The sequence below is a fragment of the Melitaea cinxia genome, chromosome 1 (assembly GCF_905220565.1).
Source record: "Melitaea cinxia chromosome 1, ilMelCinx1.1, whole genome shotgun sequence".
Lineage (NCBI taxonomy): Eukaryota > Metazoa > Arthropoda > Insecta > Lepidoptera > Nymphalidae > Melitaea > Melitaea cinxia.
In genome coordinates, this window is record NC_059394.1 from 5726108 (window position 1) to 5746232 (window position 20125).

The 20125-nt window shown below is 33.7% G+C and overlaps 3 protein-coding genes across 5 annotated transcripts; all 3 read left to right on the top strand.

Moving 5' to 3' along the window:
* The first annotated feature begins 425 nt into the window (after window positions 1-425).
* On the top strand, window positions 426-6883 carry LOC123655655. Of its 2 annotated transcripts, XM_045591417.1 has the most exons (7): window positions 426-528; window positions 4258-4394; window positions 4500-4764; window positions 4837-5048; window positions 5152-5377; window positions 5878-6173; window positions 6439-6883. In XM_045591417.1, the coding sequence occupies exons 1-7, from the start codon at window positions 513-515 to the stop codon at window positions 6664-6666; spliced, it is 1380 nt and encodes a 459-aa protein (XP_045447373.1). In that variant the 5' UTR covers window positions 426-512; the 3' UTR covers window positions 6667-6883. The 2 variants fall into 2 exon arrangements, with proteins under 2 accessions (XP_045447373.1, XP_045447380.1); XM_045591424.1 differs by lacking the exons at window positions 4837-5048; window positions 5152-5377 and having other exon boundaries at window positions 430-528.
* A 3311-nt stretch (window positions 6884-10194) lies between these two features.
* On the top strand, window positions 10195-20125 carry LOC123655764. 2 transcript variants are annotated; one of them, XM_045591528.1, is made up of 5 exons: window positions 10195-10942; window positions 18721-18851; window positions 18974-19220; window positions 19384-19625; window positions 19740-20125. In XM_045591528.1, exons 4-5 carry the CDS (start codon window positions 19416-19418, stop codon window positions 20034-20036), a joined length of 507 nt encoding a protein of 168 aa, XP_045447484.1. In that variant the 5' UTR covers window positions 10195-10942; window positions 18721-18851; window positions 18974-19220; window positions 19384-19415; the 3' UTR covers window positions 20037-20125. The 2 variants fall into 2 exon arrangements, with proteins under 2 accessions (XP_045447484.1, XP_045447477.1); XM_045591521.1 differs by lacking the exon at window positions 10195-10942 and having other exon boundaries at window positions 18548-18851.
* On the top strand, window positions 13145-14986 carry LOC123657363 (craniofacial development protein 2-like). The gene is made up of 3 exons (XM_045592949.1): window positions 13145-13469; window positions 13583-13807; window positions 13908-14986. The coding sequence occupies exons 1-3, from the start codon at window positions 13145-13147 to the stop codon at window positions 14984-14986; spliced, it is 1629 nt and encodes a 542-aa protein (XP_045448905.1).

Here is a 20125-nt window from a genome sequence, read left to right on the forward strand (position 1 = left end):
TTTGTATAAAGATATTAAAGATATATTCACTTATGTATCCGTCAAATAGCATTATCTACAACAGGTGAATCAGGCCTCTAATGTTTTTGTTTTTTACACTTTAAACTACTGTTTCTCATTAGTGTGATAAAACAATGATCATCCTATTTAATGGACATCGTTAAATACACCTACAATTTTCACACAATTTCTATGACGCGAGGACGACTCGCATTTAATGGGTTAAAATTTTCTTAAGTTAGTAGACAACGAAAAATATTTCCCTAATTTTATTGGGAGTTATTACTAGTCAATTGTAATAATACTTGTCAAATACCATAGTATTTTCAAACATTTTAAAAATCGAGTCAGGTAAGGATGACATCATTGTTTGTTACGTAGTCGCGGAGGCCGTGGAGCGCGACCGGCTTCTCGCCGTCCTCACGGCCCACAGTTGCGCAGTTGAGTCCGGAGATCCAACGCACTAAGAGCTCACGCAACCAAATAGAAGTGTTCATACAACTGTTATAACCATGGCAAACATTCTCGGTAAGTTTTATTATATCACACTACTTAAAATACTCTTCAAATACTTTATATCTATAGATAGATTGCTTCATTGACATTCTTGATACATATTTAATCAATTAGATGTTATGTTTCTTACTAAACTCAAACGAAATGCCGGTTTATCAAGTACCCGGCATTATTTTGGCTCAATGCCAAAGACGGGTGCGGTGTATGGCGTCTAAAATTCTTAGGATCGATATCAAACATTTTTTTTGGCTATTACTGAAGACTAGTACATTTAAATATCTAGATTTAGGAATCTATAATTATCCTAGAAAATGTTCTAGCGGCTGCTAAGTTCTTTTTGCGATCTAAAATTAGACTTGATGTAGTTACCATGACATGTACTATCTTGAAAAATCTGTATAATTGTTAATGATTGTTACTAATTGATCTAGTTATAGTTGTAGGTGTTGACAATGTAGGAACTCTAACGTTGGGAGGTATGAGATCATCCGTAATAAATTGTCGGCTACAATTACATTTCGGTCCTTCGTTCACTTTGTATTGTATGTAATCTTTAATGAAGTATTACGTTTATTATTCTGTTTCACGTTCTTTTTCGAAAGGTTGTCTGGAAGAAATCTCTATATCTCTCGCGATAAGACCGCCTTTTGTACATTTTTTTTGTTCTCTTGCATATTTATATTTCGCATGAATTGTTAACTAAGAAGTCATCCATAAAAAGGTCGAATATCGTGCTAACTAACACAATTATAAAAATTTGGAAATTATGTAACTACTTAAAAAATGTAAACAAACGTGTATGGATAACAAACAGCAGTATTATTATTTCTTATAAACAAGAACTTTAACTCAAAAGTATTTTAACATATTGTAGCATATGAACGTTAACTTTACATTAGTCAGTTGTTCAGTTCAGTCAATATTACATTATTATTTCAAAAATATTTACATTATGATGACTACATTACATTATGATATAAATATATATAAAACTCGGCATTAACTCAAATTACCAAGGTAACTTAATTGATGATACTATCAAAACGAGTTATGTACAAATACTATACAATTCTTTTCTATTATAAATCTAAGGAGTCGGAAAGAAGTTTCAAAATGACCTAATGTGTCGCTTCGCTCATTCTGGTAAACCTAAAATATAAATAAAATACAAGTTTTATATGCATAATTCTGTATAAACACGAAATTTATTTAAAAGTGCTTAACAATAATAATACTCTTTATTGTACACCATTAAAAGAAACAACAAAAAAATGATAACAAAAATGAAAGATGTACAAAGGCGGTCTTATCGCTAAAAGAGCGATCTCTTCCAGACAACCATAGGACACGAAATAGAAACAGCAGTAAGGAAGTAAGCAAATAATTGGTGTGCGAATTAGAATATTTTAATAAAGTACATATAGATAATATATAATAATAAACATACATAATACTTACATAATTAAATAAAATAAATACATAGGTATATCATACAAAGACGATATAGGCGATCATGACGTGTTTAGTGACAAATAGTATAGTTTAAAATATTTTTTTAAGGAGAAGAGAGATTGAGCTTGTCAAATAGAAAGAGGGAGAGAGTTCCAAAGTTGGACAGCTTTAACAGAGAAGAATTAGAGTAATAGGAAGAAGTATGAGACGGAGTAACAATAGCTCGTATATGGCTTACTCGACATTGGTATTAGAAAATGAACGTGTAATATTGTAGCAGCTTGAATTAAATTCAGTATAAATGCTTTTTGCAGTTCGGAATAAAGCTGGAAATCTAACATCCTTCGTTATATCCTTACTTAGCTGGCTAGTAGCTATCATTCGGTTTGCTTGGTTATTTATGAGTGTGTGTACTGTGTGTCACTTAATGACTACATCACAAACATTATGACCCCTATAACAATAAAATATAAATATATAGTATAGAAACTTGTATTAATTAGAGAAATTCGTTTTCGTAGATATCGTAATATTCGGATGTTTAGTTTAGACTCGTTCGATAGACGATAAGCAATAACATATTTTGTACGTGGTTCAAGTAATTATATCATGTAGATATATTTTTATCTCAATTAAAAATTTTGAACATTAAATAATTATATTTATTTCGATGTTGGATTTGTTTTCTAGCAAAAAAATCTATGTTATTGGTTGGTAAATGAATGAGTGTAGTTAAAATGGTACATTGACCTAAAATAATAAATATCCTAAAATAATCAATTAAGTACCTTGCTAAACTTTCTAAACAAGTAAAATAAAAAGATATATTTTGATTAAATATGAAATACATTTATATGTGATACGAGATATACCTATTATTATTATGTACAGAAGAAAAGAGATATAATTATATACAAGCATTAGCATGTTTTCTGTCATTTTATTTACAATTGTGCCACGTACCTAATGATAGTTTCCATAAAATCTGCCGCTAGAAAAACGGTATATTAAATGAGTGAAGAAGGTAATAACATCTGACTTTATTTTTAGGCATGTACCTATCTAATCTTTATTTTAATAATATTATATCTTTATTTTAATATTATAATTGTAATAACTTTACTATAAAAATATAGAATAATAATAAAAATATAGAAGTTATTCTATGCCATATATTATTTATATGCTAGTAGCATATAAATAAATAGGTAATTATTATTATTTTATTCAAAAGCAACGAAACGTGAATAACATAATTACCTATGTAAAATATTTTGCAAACGTAATTTAAAAAAGTTGAAGATGAATAAGTTTGTAGAAACTTCAAACAGAAAGAGTTAAAAACTCTTAACATTCCCCAAAACTAAATAATTCAGTCACAAAAAAAAGGTTCGCACCGCAAATCGCATCTCCACGCATCGCATAGCGCCATTATATTATTGATTTAAGAGTACCTATGACATCATCTAATACGTAGAAGGAGCGAATGTCCGACAACATGTACATACTTCCAATATTAATAGCAAATTTTAAAAAAACCTGGATTTATATAGGTATATGTATGTATAATAATAATAATAAAATAAATATCGTATGGGAATTAGTATGTCTACATTATTTGCATTTTTCAAAACTAAGACGTAAAATTTGAGTCTAAATTGAAAAATACTTTTTGTTAGTAATAGTTACGAGTTTCTAGACTATTTTTTCAGTTTTCACAGTAAATAGGTAACATTTAAGACTTTAATTTATAAAACTTGTGGGTGCGCGCCGTACAGTTCAGTCACGCTAGTCTCCGCATACCAAATAACAAAACTATATTTAGAAATGCTGTTAAGAGACCTACTCCGTCTGAGGCATTGACTGTAGCCTGAATGGGGTTGGAAGGAAACGCTACAATCGACAACAGAATAACAACTAAAGTTTATTAACCACATTATATTTTATTACTTATGATACAACTTCCCAAATAACAAATCCTAGAACAAGACAGCTGTCTTCAACACTTCTTAGATCGGTTGGTATTAATCGTAATTATCCGCATTTGCATTGTGATTTACTATAGACTATAAATTTACTAAAGAAGCATTCTATGCGGCACAATATTTAAATACCAATCTATTCGAATTAAGCGTGCCCAATAGTAACAACAAACAACAAACTAACCAAATTTCTTCATAATTAATTTCTCTTAATTTTTGATAAAAATTAAACAGTCTTATACCTTTTCCCTTTTTTTATGATTTCTTTTAAAAGTAAAAAGGTACAGTATGAATTGAATATTTTCAGACGTTTCGACCCCAGATAACCTCCAGTACCAATTCTTCCCGGTATCCAGCGGATCCGTACAATTCAAAATAAGAGCTGCCAATGACGCTCATATTGCTTTAACCATGGGACCACAAGAATCGGATCCCATGATCGAGGTAAAATAATGCTTCAGGAAAGTAAAATAAAGAAAGAAAATAGGGTTGCAAAAAAATTCTTTTTAAGTTTATTATTTAAATTGTGCATGATTATTATGATTTCAGATATTTATTGGTGGTTGGGGTAATACCAAGAGCGTTATCAGAAGAAACAGAACAAAGCCCGATAAAGTTGAAATTGAAACCCCCGGGATTCTGAATGCTGGCGAATTTCGCGGCTTTTGGGTGAGATGGGATGGCGGCATCGTGTCTGCTGGACGTGAAGGAGAATCTATTCCTTTCATTTCCTGGTCCGACCCGGAACCATTTCCGATAGGTTTTGTTGGTGTTTGCACAGGTTGGGGGGCGTCTGGTACCTGGAAAATCGAAGGTCAGTAGCTATTTTGTAAAATCACAAAATGTACCCAACATTCCTTTAATAAATTCAAAATTAACGGTACAGATGGAGCTGAATTCAATACACCGGACAAATTAGAGTATAAATTTGGACCCGTCGCTGCTGGGTCTTTGGAATTTGAGTACCGTGGAAAACACAACTGTCACATTTGCCTCACTCCGGTACCAGCTGAAACCGATCCTATGTACGAGATCATTCTCGGTGGATGGGAAAATACTCAATCCGTCATTAGGCACTGTAGACAAAAACCAGATAAGGTAGTTGTTGTTTTATAGTTGTAGCCATGTAGAATAATGAGAGTAATATATAAATATGTAGGTACATCTATCACGTGGCAATAAATCGTTGTGATATCCTTAGGTTACTGTCCCGACTCCCGGTCTCGTGAACCCCAATCAATTCAGAAAGTTTATCGTCCAATGGCACTGCGGCAAATTGTCAGTTCGCGATGGAAGTACTGGCGCTGTGTTAATGGAATGGATAGACCCGTCACCTTTTCCCATCACTCACTTCGGCGTGCGCACTGGATATGGCACAACAGGACAATGGCGTATTTCACACTTCTATAGAGATGGCGCAAGACCACGTTGAGTGTCCATATTGAGAAATAATGCTTTGATGTTAATCGCTTTTGCATCCAATATTATTATTATTATATTTTAATGGAACTGGCTGACATTTTAAATTACTAGTGTGTACTAACCAATAAATTGTCGTAGATACTTCAAATTGATTGAGTTTTGTAATTTCCACCTTATTTTAACTCTGGACTACATATTGGATTAAAATTGTGGCAGGTTGGGTACATTTTGTGTGTTTATTAATCTTCTTCAAATTATTTACTTTCATGTGCTTCTGGTACTTTTATATATTATTCTCTTGTGTTATGATTTATTTTTAGCATGTCCTTTCATTGGTATCTATATAAAATTGAAACTTTATATACATATGTATCATGCTTACACTTATTCTAACACCTGTAACAAAACCTGAGTTATCATTTTCATAGATTTGCTGATATCATTCTTCATTATAAGGGAAAATGCTGTACGTGTTGCAATTATTTTATCATTAAATATTTTTCAGTTCCTCCAACAGCGCCACCAGCAGCGGCTCTGTACAGCTCTCCTCCTGGCTACCCTGGCGCCCCCCATGTAGGAGGCGGTGCGCCTATGTATGGTGGTGCTGGTGTCTGGGTGGACATGACATCCGGTCAAGTACCGCCAGGTGCTGTGGTCGGAGGACAAGACTGTTCGGGTGAACCGCTTTACGTGGCCAGAGCACAGCACCAAGGAGCCCTTATTCCTGGAAAACTAGTTTCCTCTCATGGATGCGCTTATGTAGCTTGGGGCGGACAAGAACACGGAAAGCCTGAGTACCAGGTAGGTGAATAATGTAATCATCATCATTACAGCCTATACAGTCCACTGCTGGACATAGGCCTCCACAAGTTTACGCCAAAATAACGTGAACTCATGTGTTTTGCCCATAGTCACCACGCTGGGCAGGCGGGTTGGTGACCGGAATAATGTAAATTGTTTATTTATTTGATTGTTAGTTGTTGTGTACTATTTGTTTCATATAATATTAGTTAATTTTTATTTAACGAATGTTGTTACAATTTTTTATTTAAAATTATGTATATAGGTGCTAGTCGGAGGCCCTAACAACTGGGTGCCGACCAGTGGATCGAATATCCCGCCTCGCGCGTTCCCAGGAGGCCAATCAGAAGATGGTGAACCTCTCTTCGTTGGTAGGGTTCGCCATGAAGGTAGCGTTACAACTGGAAAAGTTCAACAATCTCATGGAGTATGCTACATCTCTTTCGGAGGCCAAGAATTAGGTTTCCCCGACTATGAGGTCCTCGTGTCTTAAGTAATTATAAAAAAAAGTAACGCCTTAGACACCATGTCTTGAAATTAAGCTGCTTTCTAAATTGTGTGACTTATTACTTGTAATAATAAGACATATTTAATTATTCACACTGTGCCTGGTAATCTTTATATGTTTAAGCACTGCGTAAAAATGTAGTTGTTATTGATTATTATGTAACGATCGTGTTATATTTTATTAAATTATTTTTAAAGTACAATTGAGTAGATATTTACTAATCAATGCACATCATCTAAAATAAATTTGTATTTTTTAACCGACTTCAAAAGAGGAGGAGGTTATTCAATTCGACCTATACCCGACCGATATATATGTCTATAACTTCGTCGTTTATGAACCGATTTTGAAAATTCTTTTTTTGTTGGAAAGGAGATATCCTAAGTGTGGTACCTTGATAAGGAAACCAAGATCTGATGATGGGATACCAGAAAAACCGAGGGAAACCCTCGAAAATCCGCATAACTTTTTACTGAGTACACCGATTTTGGTGATTTTCTAATTTAATCGAAAATCGATGTTTATAATGTGGTCACATTTAAATTTCATCGAGATCTGATTACAAATTTGGAGTAATCTTTGATAATGCGTATTTAATTGACTATTTTTTCGTTTACCTACGTTGTACTACTTGTCGGTGTAATTGAAGTCGGTTTTTTTTTCGTTAGCCAGCAAACACAATTATTTTTATTACATTACATATTAATATTAGCTGCCTTAGAACTGCTTTTGATGGGGGCAAGCTTCGTATAAAATACTTAGTGAATGACAAAATGTCACATAAATATTACAACTCTTCAAAGCTTAAACTTGTCGATTACCTCTATCTACATTACTTTAGTAATAAAAATTGGATTGCAAACAAGTAATTTTTTATTATTTAGAATTAGGACTTAGAAAGTAGTACGAAATACTTAATTATTATCTACGGGGAATCTGATACATTAGCTTCCAAGCCATATGGCTTGGAAGCTAATGTAGTATATACATACATATACCTACTTGGTAATGGCGTACACTGAAGCTCCGCCTGTTTGGTATAAAAAGCTCTGATTGATGTAGGTAAGTACAGAATAAGAGGCGATTAGACATTTCAATATAAAGTCGTATTCCTTATAATTATTAACCTATGATAATTATTAAAGAAACTTACGTTTTTACACTAAGTATTAGCAAACAATAGTAGTCCCTATATATAATTATATTAACTACATACTAGATGTATAATAGACCCTGCAAGCTAATTTAGAACATTATATAATTAAAATTAAGGCGAGTCAAACATAGAATAAACGTTTAAATGTGTGGGTTATTAGGCCGCGGCAAATATTTTGCTACAGTAGTCTAGTCCCAAAAATATAAAAATGCTGAAAAAATACATCTTGGTCTGACAAGGCAACGATATTTATATAAAAGAAATATTACATAATTTTTCTTAAACTGTTACCTTACCGACAAAATTGTAAATGAAAGATACAATTTTTATACATACTATATTTTTTTTCTATACAGTGCCGAGTAGCGGATGTCGTCGAATGATTTTGGAATTTATTGGAGTTTACTCCTTGAGAATTAGCCCGCAAGTTTAAAGTCATTCAACGTGTTATAGAACAAAATACGCTTATGGTCTATCTTAAGATAGGATCAGAAAGGAGACTGTCCGCGAGAGAACTATAATAACTTATTTAGCCCATAAAATTAGCAAGTTGAAGAAGCAGTTGGCTGGTCATGGGTGTCGCATACAACATATATCGACCGATGCCCGCTGGAGCATACGCGTCATGGAGTGTAAATTGCGGGTTGCCAAACGCAGTGTAGGGGCATCCTCCAGCAATGCTGAACAGACGATCTACGTAAGATTGCCTTGGGAGGCCGGATGTGATTTGCTGAAAACGCGGCTTTGACGCGAGCTGTGGGAAGCTTATATATGTTACGCTCAAAGATCGAAAACGCTCATTGAGCGGAAAAATAGCTCACAACGCGATGTGGTCACAGTAAAACATCCACATAGCGAAATTCGTGTTATGGCTCTAATGAAAACGCACACGACGCGTTGTGGCAATCAAAGAAAGACCAAATAGCGAAATTCGTGTCTTGGCTTACATGCTATTCGATCTCAACGCGTTGTGGCAATGAAGAAAAGCCATGACGCGTATGGAATACTATTTGATTACAACGCACACTACTTTCCGATATAGATCCTACTAGGCCTAGACTGGAAACGTTTTGGTAGATGACCTTAAGAAATATTTTTATTTTATAAAATCACGGCATAACGTGTTTCTCATTATCAAATATATTAAGTATATAATTATATAAACTAAAATGAAACGATATTTATTATTTATTGAGATTACTTTATATTTAAAAAAATCAATGTATTAAGTAATAAATCACTGAACACAAAATATTCATAACATTTGTAAATTACTCATAATTCACATAAAATGATAAGGGTTTTAATTTTTTCATGACAATTAAAATTCTTTCAAGAAATAAAAATATTAAACACAAATGTTTATTGATCACCAATAAACAACAACAATGTTAGGTATTAGAATTAGAAATAACTATAATTGTGAAAAATAAGTATTATATTGCTATTTACTTTTACATGAACTATTACTGTGGCATTTTGAGTTGCATTTTATATTTTTCATTTTAATTTATATAATTATATAGATACTTAATATATTTGATAATGAGAAACACGTTATGCCGTGATTTTATAAAATGAAAAATATTTCTTAAGGGCATCTACCAAAACGTTTCCAGCCTAGGCCTAGTAGAATCTATATCGGAAAGTAGTGTGCGTTGTAATCAATTAGTATTCCATACGCGTCATGGCTTTTCTTCATTACCACAACGCGTTGAGATCGAATAGCATGTAAGCCACGACACGAATTTCGCTATTTGGTCTTTCTTTGATTGCCACAACGCGTCGTGCGCGTTTTCATTAGAGCCATAACACGAATTTCGCTATGTGGATGTTTTACTGTGACCACATCGCGTTGTGAGCTATTTTTCCGCTCAATGAGCGTTTGCGATCTTTGAGCGTAACATATACATCAGCGACCTACAATATTCTGAAATGATATTGATAATAATAATGATATCTTTTGAAATATGATCATTGTTTGAAAAATTGGTACCTAAGTTTCTTGATATACCGTTCGTTAGATTTTTCTGTTACTGGGAAAAATTTGTGCGAGTTTCCAATAATGTCTTCTCTCCTGGGACTAAAGCTGGAACACATGAATCAATATATCAAACACCCAGTGGCGTAGCGACGGAGAAGTGGGAGGGGCAAGGGAGCCATTATTCCAACGACGCTACCTAAAAAGGGACGCCAAATGGTCCGCAAAACAAAAAATTGCTGGACATATATGGTTTTGGTATAATTTTGTAAAGTGATAATTATTACTTATACTTATTTAATTTTAGTGCTAAATAATTATTCGCACGGGTATAGCTAGTTTATTAGATAATCAATTAATAAAATTTATAAATTAAAAATACAATTTATAACTTAGTTTTCCTACAGTTAACAATGTACTTACTCAAAATATTATTCAAAAATAATTTTAAAAAAATCTGAAAAGAATAACGAGTGAAATCATTGCTGCACGCTATTAAAATTTGTGATGAAATGTCCCACTTCCACCCACAATCCACCACTAAATATTATTAAATTAATTTGAACCAAATTAATATTGCACGATTTATAATGCTAATCAGAGTTCTTTAGGGTTGAAAAAATGTTTTTGCCTTCTTAACTATTTTCGAAATTTTATGCTTTTTAATTTACGGAACCAGTATCGTTTGCATATCATTGTGCAAATAAAATCATTCAAAAAATTTATTTATAAAAAGAATTGTAATGTTTCTCGTAAAAATAATTTCAACTTTTATTTTAAATTATTATATTTCATACTTTTATGTGAAGTAGATCCTTATCCCCGTATTAACCCCTATCCAAATAAAAAATCCCTTTAAATATTTTGATTCCAATTTTGATATTATAATTAAATTCGGTATAGAATATATCAATATAGATTATTTAAACATAAATATGTATATGCTTATTATCAACTTGAGATATGGTAACCCACTGGTTGTTTATTGTAAAAGGTATAATTGGCGCATGCAGTTTTTGAATGTAAAAATATTTAAGTATGTTCTGATTTAAATCTTATTTTTAAAACGGTAATTTGTTACATTGGTGATAAAATAAAGTAAAAAAAAATGGGCGATCTTGTAGGTATGTATCCATTTTATTTATATTCATACTAGGAAACGATATTTTTAATGAGTCAGAATTTCAGTCTCCTTGTAAAAAAAAAGAATGATAGTGGATTAATAGGTATCTAAAAACATATTTTTATATTATTGGAGTTATTGGACTACAATATATTTAAAAATGTCGGGATAAATAAAACTGATTAGAATCACCTGACTGACCTCGAATAATTATATGCACACGTATATATGTAATCTGTTATGCGGAAAAATTTAACATATAATAATTTAACCAATAAGACAGTGTTAAATCTATGCTATTAGCCTGTTTCACCAGTTGAGGATAAAGTTTTTCCTGCAAATAAGTTACATCAAAATTTTTGTTGGGTTTAATTGGATTGTTGTTTGGGTCTGTTTCACCTCAATTTATAGAACTACCTAACATATGTGCAGTGGATTTCGATTATGAAAAAAAAAATACATCAAAAACTTTTCTTGGATAGCATCATACGTCAAATAGCGTTATCCACTAGTGGTGAAACAGGCCTTAACAATGATGATTTGATGAATCGGTTTTCGGTTGTGGCAGTACACTTCACTTTGTAGGTTATTTTTTATAACGCATCTTTGACTTGGTTTCTTTTCTATACAAAGAACCATAGAGAAACAATAATATTAATTTATTATGTTGATTACTCATTATAAACTATTATAATACTATTAAATTTTATTAAAATAATGTTTGTTTAACATTTTTTGCTGCGAATGCATACTTCAATCATCTTTGACGGACTATGGAATTACCCATTATCTGTGCTTGTGTTATCGCGAAAAACTGAACTTAGCTCACAGTTTTATATACAATCATATTTAACCCACTTTAGCCTATCACAGTCTACTGCTGGTTATATGCCTTCACAAGTTCGCGCCAGAAATGGTGTGTACTCATGTGTGTTGCCCATAGACACCAAACTAGGCAGGCGGATTGGTGACCACAGGGCTGACTTTGTCGCACCATAGACGCTGCTGCCCGTCTTCGGCCTGTGTATTTCAAAGCCAACAGTTGGATGGTTATCTCGCCATCGGTCGACTTTATAAGTTCCAAGGTGATAGTGGAACTGCGTAATGCCTTATCGCCTCTTACGACACCGGTGAGAAGAAAAGGGGTGGCTGTATTATTTTTTGTGTCCGAAAAAAATAACAAAAAAAAAGAAATTATCAACCGTTGACTTTGAATATTTTTTTTAAAGACATGAAATCTGTAGACTTTAGGCTCTATTTTTTTTACTAGCTTAGTCAAAGTCTACCATAAAGCTGGCCATTGACGATCAGTTTTTCGCGTCAGTTTAACTGATCAGCTTTTCGCGTCAGTTAAACTGATCAGTTTTTCGCGTCAGTTGAAATATTTCCCCACTCACTGGCGTCACTCCGGCTCTTCAGTTTTCGACCGACCGGGCTGTTACAGGACGTGTAGGCACTACCTATTTTTGTTGAGAAAAAAAATTGGGTTCTGATTCAGAAGAAGACACATTAATTCTTATAGCGGCTACTCTTTGTTGCCATATACTGGTCTTTTTTTTTCTTTTTTTTTTGACCTTATTATTAGAGATATTTCCGAGTGGCTGTTTGGCTGGACGAGGTCCAGTCCGACCTCGGCCAGCCGGCCATATACTGGTCTACAATGGTCTATAATTCTATATGAACAGTTTTTATTATTAGTTGTACCTCATTTGTAATAAGCATTTCAATGGTCAATCGATCACGCACGGTGTCATTAATGCCATTAATTATAAATGTATTTATTTATTTCTAAGTATTATTTATATGTGGAGATATGTGGAGATATGGAGATTTCCGTTTCCGGCACTAGAACTGTCAATACCATAGTGATAATCTCCGATAAAATTAATTCAATAAATATAGTTTGAACACAATCTGGATACTGGATTCGAGTCAAAGGATCAGCAAAAATACTGCAAAGTACGTAGTAACGATTTACTTTACGTGATTACTAGAATCTACCGCATAAACAGAAGTACAAGTATATCAGTATTTTAAAAGAGGGTAGAACTCAAAATTGTCGTTCCTAGCGGATTGACAGCAACGTCAAAAGAACTGACAACTGGCATTACAGACAGTGTTGCAATCCCGAATAAAATAATTTCCACCATTACCTACGTTCCTCTACACGCAAGTGATTTTGAAATATCTGTCCCAAAATAGAATGGATAAAAACATGGAATTACTTCTTCTCAAAATTGATGAGAAACTTGAAAAACAAGCCGAAAAAATAACTCATTCGGTAAATATAAATGTCATGGAAATACTAGACGAGAAGCTGAAAACAATTACCGAGGAGAACAATATTCTCAAAAACAAAGTATCAGAATTGGAACGAAAACTTAAATCAGTCGACAGAGAAAAACGCAAAAATAATCTAGTGTTATTTGGCTTGGAAGAAACGGGAAAATCTGAAGGGGAACTTATAGACTATATTAAAGAACTTATTTCAGATACGGGAGTCTGCTTGGATAGCCACGAAATTAACAGTGTGTACAGAATCGGAAAAAAAGAAAAAAACAAGAACCGCCGGTAGTGGCCTCTTTCACATCATTGTGGAAAAAACATCTTATACTCAAAAATAAGACAACTCTGCCACCAGGTATTAATGTGAAAGAAGATTATTCTAAAGAAATCCTGGAAAAACGAAAACAGCTACAACCTCAACTAGAAGAAGAAAAAAAGAAGGGCAACATCGCTTACATAAAGTACGACAAACTGATAGTCCTAAATCCGAAAAACAACAATAGGGAAAAGCGGAAACGGGAAACTTCTGATTCTCCTAAATCATCAGCATTGAAAAAAACAACTAAACACCAAACAGTGAGTGACCATCCACAATCCTTATCCAAAACTAACCGGAAAGAAATTATCAAACCTAACATACTGAATTATATTAACCAAGCAAGTTCTGAACCACACGTAAGCATTCCAAAAAACTTATGATTGTATCGGAAAATCGGAAAAATTCCCACAACGGCTGGTCCCCGCGGGAAGTATTGATCACTACCCTCTAACAGCGAGAAGACACAAAACACTCAACATTGCAACCTTAAATTCGAGAACACTTAGAACTGAAGAAAGCCTACACGAACTAGAAAAAGCTCTCGAGGACATAAACTGGGACATATTGGGAATTAGCGAGATGCGACGATTGGGAGAAAAGATCGAAGAGCGAACCGACTACATACTGTTTCAAAAAGGGGAAGTACCCGGACAAGGAGTTGGATTCATTATTAAACAGTCATTGAAACAACAAATACATGAGCTAATTGGACTCTCTGATCGTATAGCCATTCTCAACATTGTCATACCGGGATACAAAAAATTATGGACAATTATACAATGTTATTCTCCAACAGAACAAGCGTCAAAAATAGAAAGTCAACTTTTTTACCATGAACTATCAAAAACAATAACTAGATATTCCAACAACCACATTATTTTAATGGGCGATTTTAATGCTCAAGTCGGGGCAAAGCAATGTAAAGAAGAATATGTCTTGGGAAACTACGGCCAAGGAAAAAGAAGCGCACACGGCGAAGTTCTAGTCGAATTCCTATTGCAACACAACCTTACGCTCCTAAATAGTATGTATAAGAAAAATCAAAAGAATAGGTGGACGTGGATTTCGCCCGATGGCAGCACTAAAAATGAAATTGAATACATTACAACAAATTATCCAAAAGCCTTCACAGATACGTCGGTCATAGCAAAGTTTAATTTCAACACAAACCACCGTATGGTAAGAAGCAAAATAAACATAGAACCACCAAAGAAATCCAGAAAATACTTTTCTCCGTGTAACATAAAACATCATAGCAAAGAAACTATAAAGAAAATAAAACAATCTCTTATTCAATCAACTGAAGAATTAACCACCAGCAATACTGACACTAATGTGAAATATGGAAAACTTGAAAATATACTGACTAATGTTAAAGTTAAGCAGATCAGAGCAAAAAAAGTAAATATAAACTTAGTAATACAACCTTACAACTCATAGAAAGAAGGAAAACCCTCCTCTCAAAACACTCTAGAAAAGACAATTTAAAAACCATAACAACATTAAGCAAGGAAATCTGTGCGAGCATCAGAAAGGATAGAAAGATGACGAGGCTGCAAACATTAGAAAGACACATAGCAAGGACAGGAGGAGTAAAGAAAGCGCTAAGGGAACTGAGAGAATCAAACAAGGAATGGATACCAAAACTAATCAATAAGAAATATACCTCATCTAGCAGAAAAAACATAAATGATATAGCCACAAAGTTTTACCAAGACCTATATTCAAACCAAAACCACAAACAAGAGCACTACCTGAGGATTGACTCCAACAAAAAACTGGAAACAGTTCCAGACATACTTCCTGGAGAAATCGAAAAAGCTATATACAGCCAGAAAATGGAAAAAGCCCCAGGACTAGACAAAGTGACGAACGAAATCCTAAAAGGCACGCTTGATGAACTACTACCAATACTCACTTCAATATTCAACGAAATACTAACAACTGGTCAAATCCCGAAAGAATGGAAAACAGCAAACATCATTCTATTATTCAAAAAAGGACAAAAGGAGGATATAGGGAACTACAGACCTATAAGCTTGATATCAAATATATATAAAATATTTTCTAAGGTTGTTCTGGATCGAATAAGTGCAAAATTAGATGAAAATCAACCACGGATGCAAGCTGGGTTCAGAAAAAAATACTCAACTCTAGACCATATACATACAACTAAACAAATAGTGGAAAAATACAACGAGTATAACAAAAACCTCTATATAGCATTCATCGATTATTCTAAAGCTTTCGACAGCATAGACCACATGGCCATATGGAACAGCTTAGAACAGCAGGGGATACCATCGAACTATATCAATATCATAAAGAACATCTATTTGAATGGAGAAGCAAGAATCCAACTGGAAACCTTGGGTAAAAAATTCAAAATTGAGAGGGAAGTAAGACAGGAAGACCCTCTTTCACCAAAATTATTCTCGGCTGTTTTAGAAAGTATCTTTCGCAGATTAGATTGAAAAGAATTCGGCCTCAACATATTAGGCGAAAAACTAAGCCACCTAAGATTCGCAGACGATATAGTCTTATTTGAAGAAAACCCGATGCATCTAAGCAAAATGATAGAAACTCTCAACAAAGAAAGTAAGAAAGTAGGCCTATACATGAACAAGGACAAAACAAAACTGCTCACAAACTTCAAACCAGTAACAATTAAAGTTGACAACCAACCCCTCGAATATGTGACTGACTACATCTACTTAGGACAAATCATATCTCACAAAAACCAAACTACAAAAGAAATTGAAAGAAGAATAGGAAACGGATGGAAAAAATACTGGTCCTTCAAAGAAGTTATGAAATCCAAGGAGTTAAGTATCCAAATAAAAAGGAAAGTCTTCAACACATGCATAATTCCAGTCATTACATACGGATGTGAAACATGGGCATTGACTAAACACCACAGGGAAAAACTAGAACGCTGCCAAAGAGCCATGGAAAGAAGCTTCTTAGGAATAAAGACACAGGACAGAGTAAGATGTAGTGAAATAAGAGACAAAACCAAAGTTATCGATATATTAACCAATATAGACCAACAAAAATGGAGATGGACAGGTCACATGATACGAGACACACAAGAGAAATGGTGTAAAATAGTCACAGATTGGTATCCTAGAGATGGCAAAAGAAGTAGAGGACGCCAACAGACAAGATGGGAAGACGACCTAAAACTCACGGCAGGACATCACTGGAGAAGGGTAGCACGGGACAGGTATCAGTGGAAAGTGTCAGAGGAGGCCTATGCCAAGAGGCAAACTGAACTTCGGGACATTTTATAAAAAACAAGAAAACATATATGATATACATTGAAGTTCAGATTGAAAGGGCTTATTATTTTATTATTTATATGTATTTATAAAAAAAAATGTATCTATATTACCCGGCAGTTACCTACAGCACAAGAATTACATTGCTTACTGTAGGACGAGACAACCGTGTGTATATGTTATGAATATTTTAAAAAAATAGTAGGTGTCTAAAATAAAACTTTTTGTCGATGCTGTTTAATTTTATAATTTTCGTCCGTTTTCCACAAACATTCAAAATTTTTATATTTTTCAATAAATTCTGTCATTATGACACGTCTAGGGGACACCGACGCCGACACCGACACTTTAAAAACAAAAACTATACTAGTGCACTCACAATCACCGCGGACGCTGCGAACAAAATGATGCGATTGGTTGGAACGACGATTACACACACATGGGCAGTTCGGCGCGACGCGCCGGGTTGGATTTTCGTGGCGCGTCATCAGTTAAAACTGTGGAGCTATGATTCTACACTCACGATCAAATTTTGGATAGCGCGAAAAAATGATCAGTTAAAGTGACGCGAAAAACTGATCGTCAATGCCCAGCTTATTATTATTCAGCTCTGTCAAATTATCATGATATGAAATCTTTCTAATTAATTCCTAAGTTTTTCTGACGCTTCTCGTCGCGTTACAAGCAAAAGCTTGTATAATATAATATACTATATAATCCGCAACCTATAGCCTTCTTCGATAAATGGGCTGTCTAACAGTGAAAGAATTTTTCGTCAGTTGAAATATTTCCCCACTCACTGGCGTCACTCCGGCTCTTTAGTTTTCGACCGTCCGGGCTGTTTAAAGGACGTGTAGGTACTACCTATTTTTGTTGAGAAAAAAAATTGGAAAATTGGATTCCGAAGAAAAAAAAAATTCTTACAGCGGCTACTGTTTGTTGTCATATACTGGTCGTTTTTTTTTTCTTTTTCTTTTTTTTTGATTTATTATTAGAGATATTTGATTTGGAGGCTCATCCTGACCCTTCCCTCTCCGATCTGCAGGCTAGCTCCCGGTGGGGGTCCCTTGCGTCCGGTCCTGCGAAAGAGGAGGGCTTCGGTCTTGTCAATTCTGACACGAAGCCCCAAATTCTTTATGCGGCTGATCACGAGGACGAGATATATATATATATTTGCTTCTCTTCTTTATCTAAAATCTTGAGCCCTGCTATAAATGCTCATTTGTATTCTTTCCCATCTTTTCTTGGATTAGTCGTAATATGATCATATATAATATTATCTTTAATATTGTTAATCGTAGTATAATACATTATTCACTTGTCCTTAATCATTATTTTTTCAATATAAAGATAATGTCAATTTTCCTTTACCTAAAAATGGATCCTATCGTCAATTTTTTTTAAATGTGCCTGTACTACACTGTGTAATAGGTACCTACCTACACTTCTGACAATCTAGATTCTATAGTCACTAATATCATTGCACAGGACCACAAAAAAAGTAATTAAAAAGATTAATATAACTGATTTATAAAATTGACGATTTTTGTGGAATTTTTAAGCCGAACTTTTTTTAGGCCGCCTATTTCAGTTTTATCGAGTATACAAGGAAAATATCCGTAATATATATCATCTAACCTTTTTTATAAGTATAAATCGATTATTTCTTCACATGCCTCACTCATAATGCCGCTCCGAACTATAGCGTTTTTCACCCTAGGGTAATTACGCCCATGGTGTTGTTGTTGGTTCTTTAAATTTCGTCTTGTACGTTGACTACATGCCAGTTACATAATATACCAGTAATTGAATTTTCGCTATTATTACGACCGACGGTTAAAGCATTGCCTTCCTTTATTGAGTTTAATTTTGTCTTGTTTTAATGATTAACAGAATTTTCCACACCACGAAAACATCAAAATTTGTTTTATAAAGTAACAAACAACGCTCTAATCTTCTACGTCAAAGGTGTAGCTAACGCGACTGTGGGGCTAGCTCGGACACCAGATGATTGCATACATTGGGTAATTATTACTATAATATAAATTACTTGATAACTCTAACATTTCGATACTCGTTAATTAAATAAGTCAATATTAATATAGACATTTTAAATCAGCAAGTTATTTTTTTTTTTTTTATTTAGGTTGTAATAGGTAATGAAGTCTGTTTCATAATTAGTGAAGGAAATCGCTATCAGCTTACATCGTCCAAAAATGTCCTATCTGAATCAAAATACAAAATGTTTTGGATTTCTTGGAACAACGGAAATATAAAATTGGGCCATGGCAATAAAACGTCACCTATATTTTCACATAAAATTTTGGAGCAAGATTTGAATTTTGTGACATTTTCATCATTTAAAGAAAATGATTTGCACTGGAAATGTTATTGTAAGTTACTGTAATATACTTATATACCTACAAACTATATATTGGTATTTTTTTAAACGATTCTGATAATTCAAATATTGGTATTTTAACTGTTTCTGTATTTGGAAAATATTTAGACTTAGAATTTTATTGTTTCATTCTAAATATTCATGCCTAATTCCAGAGCCTCCTGAAAAGATATCTCTTAAGCCAGCTATGAAGAAAGTAAAGGGTGGGAAACCACATTGGGTTAAATTCCACAAGAAGTTGCCAGAAGATTCAATTATAGGTGGATATGAAGAAGAAGTCCTTTACATAATGAGAGCTATGCACGAAACAGCTCTAACTCCGGGAAAATTCGTTCCCTCAACTGGAAAGGGCTACGTAGAATGGGGATGGCATGTCCATGAGAAGTCGGAATTTGAAGTAAAACATAATTAATGAACCTACTATAGTAATTTTATAAAATAACTACTGTCTAAAAAATATTGTAATATTAAAAGTTACTAAATTTTTCAAAAAAGTTATGTTTCTTTACAGATTTTCTGTGGATATGATTGCATTTGGGTTCCATCGTCCGGTAATAAGATACCAGTAGGAGCAATTGAAGCTGGATACACTGAAGGAGTGCATGAAATAATGTACATAGGTCGTGTAATGTACAATAATCATGTAATACCAGGAAAAATTGCACCATCTCACTGTGTTTGTTATATTGCCTATGCTGGACAATCATTGGCAATAGAAGAATATGAAATTTTGGTAGATCCATTTCAAAGAAACAAAAGTGTTAATGATTTCTATGTTTCAAATTTACACACTCCGAATTCAATGTGACAAATAATGTTTTAAATTCGCGACATCTTTTGTAATGCCTTTAAGCTGTATTGTCCTTTGCGAACCATAATTTTAAAGACATAATTGTT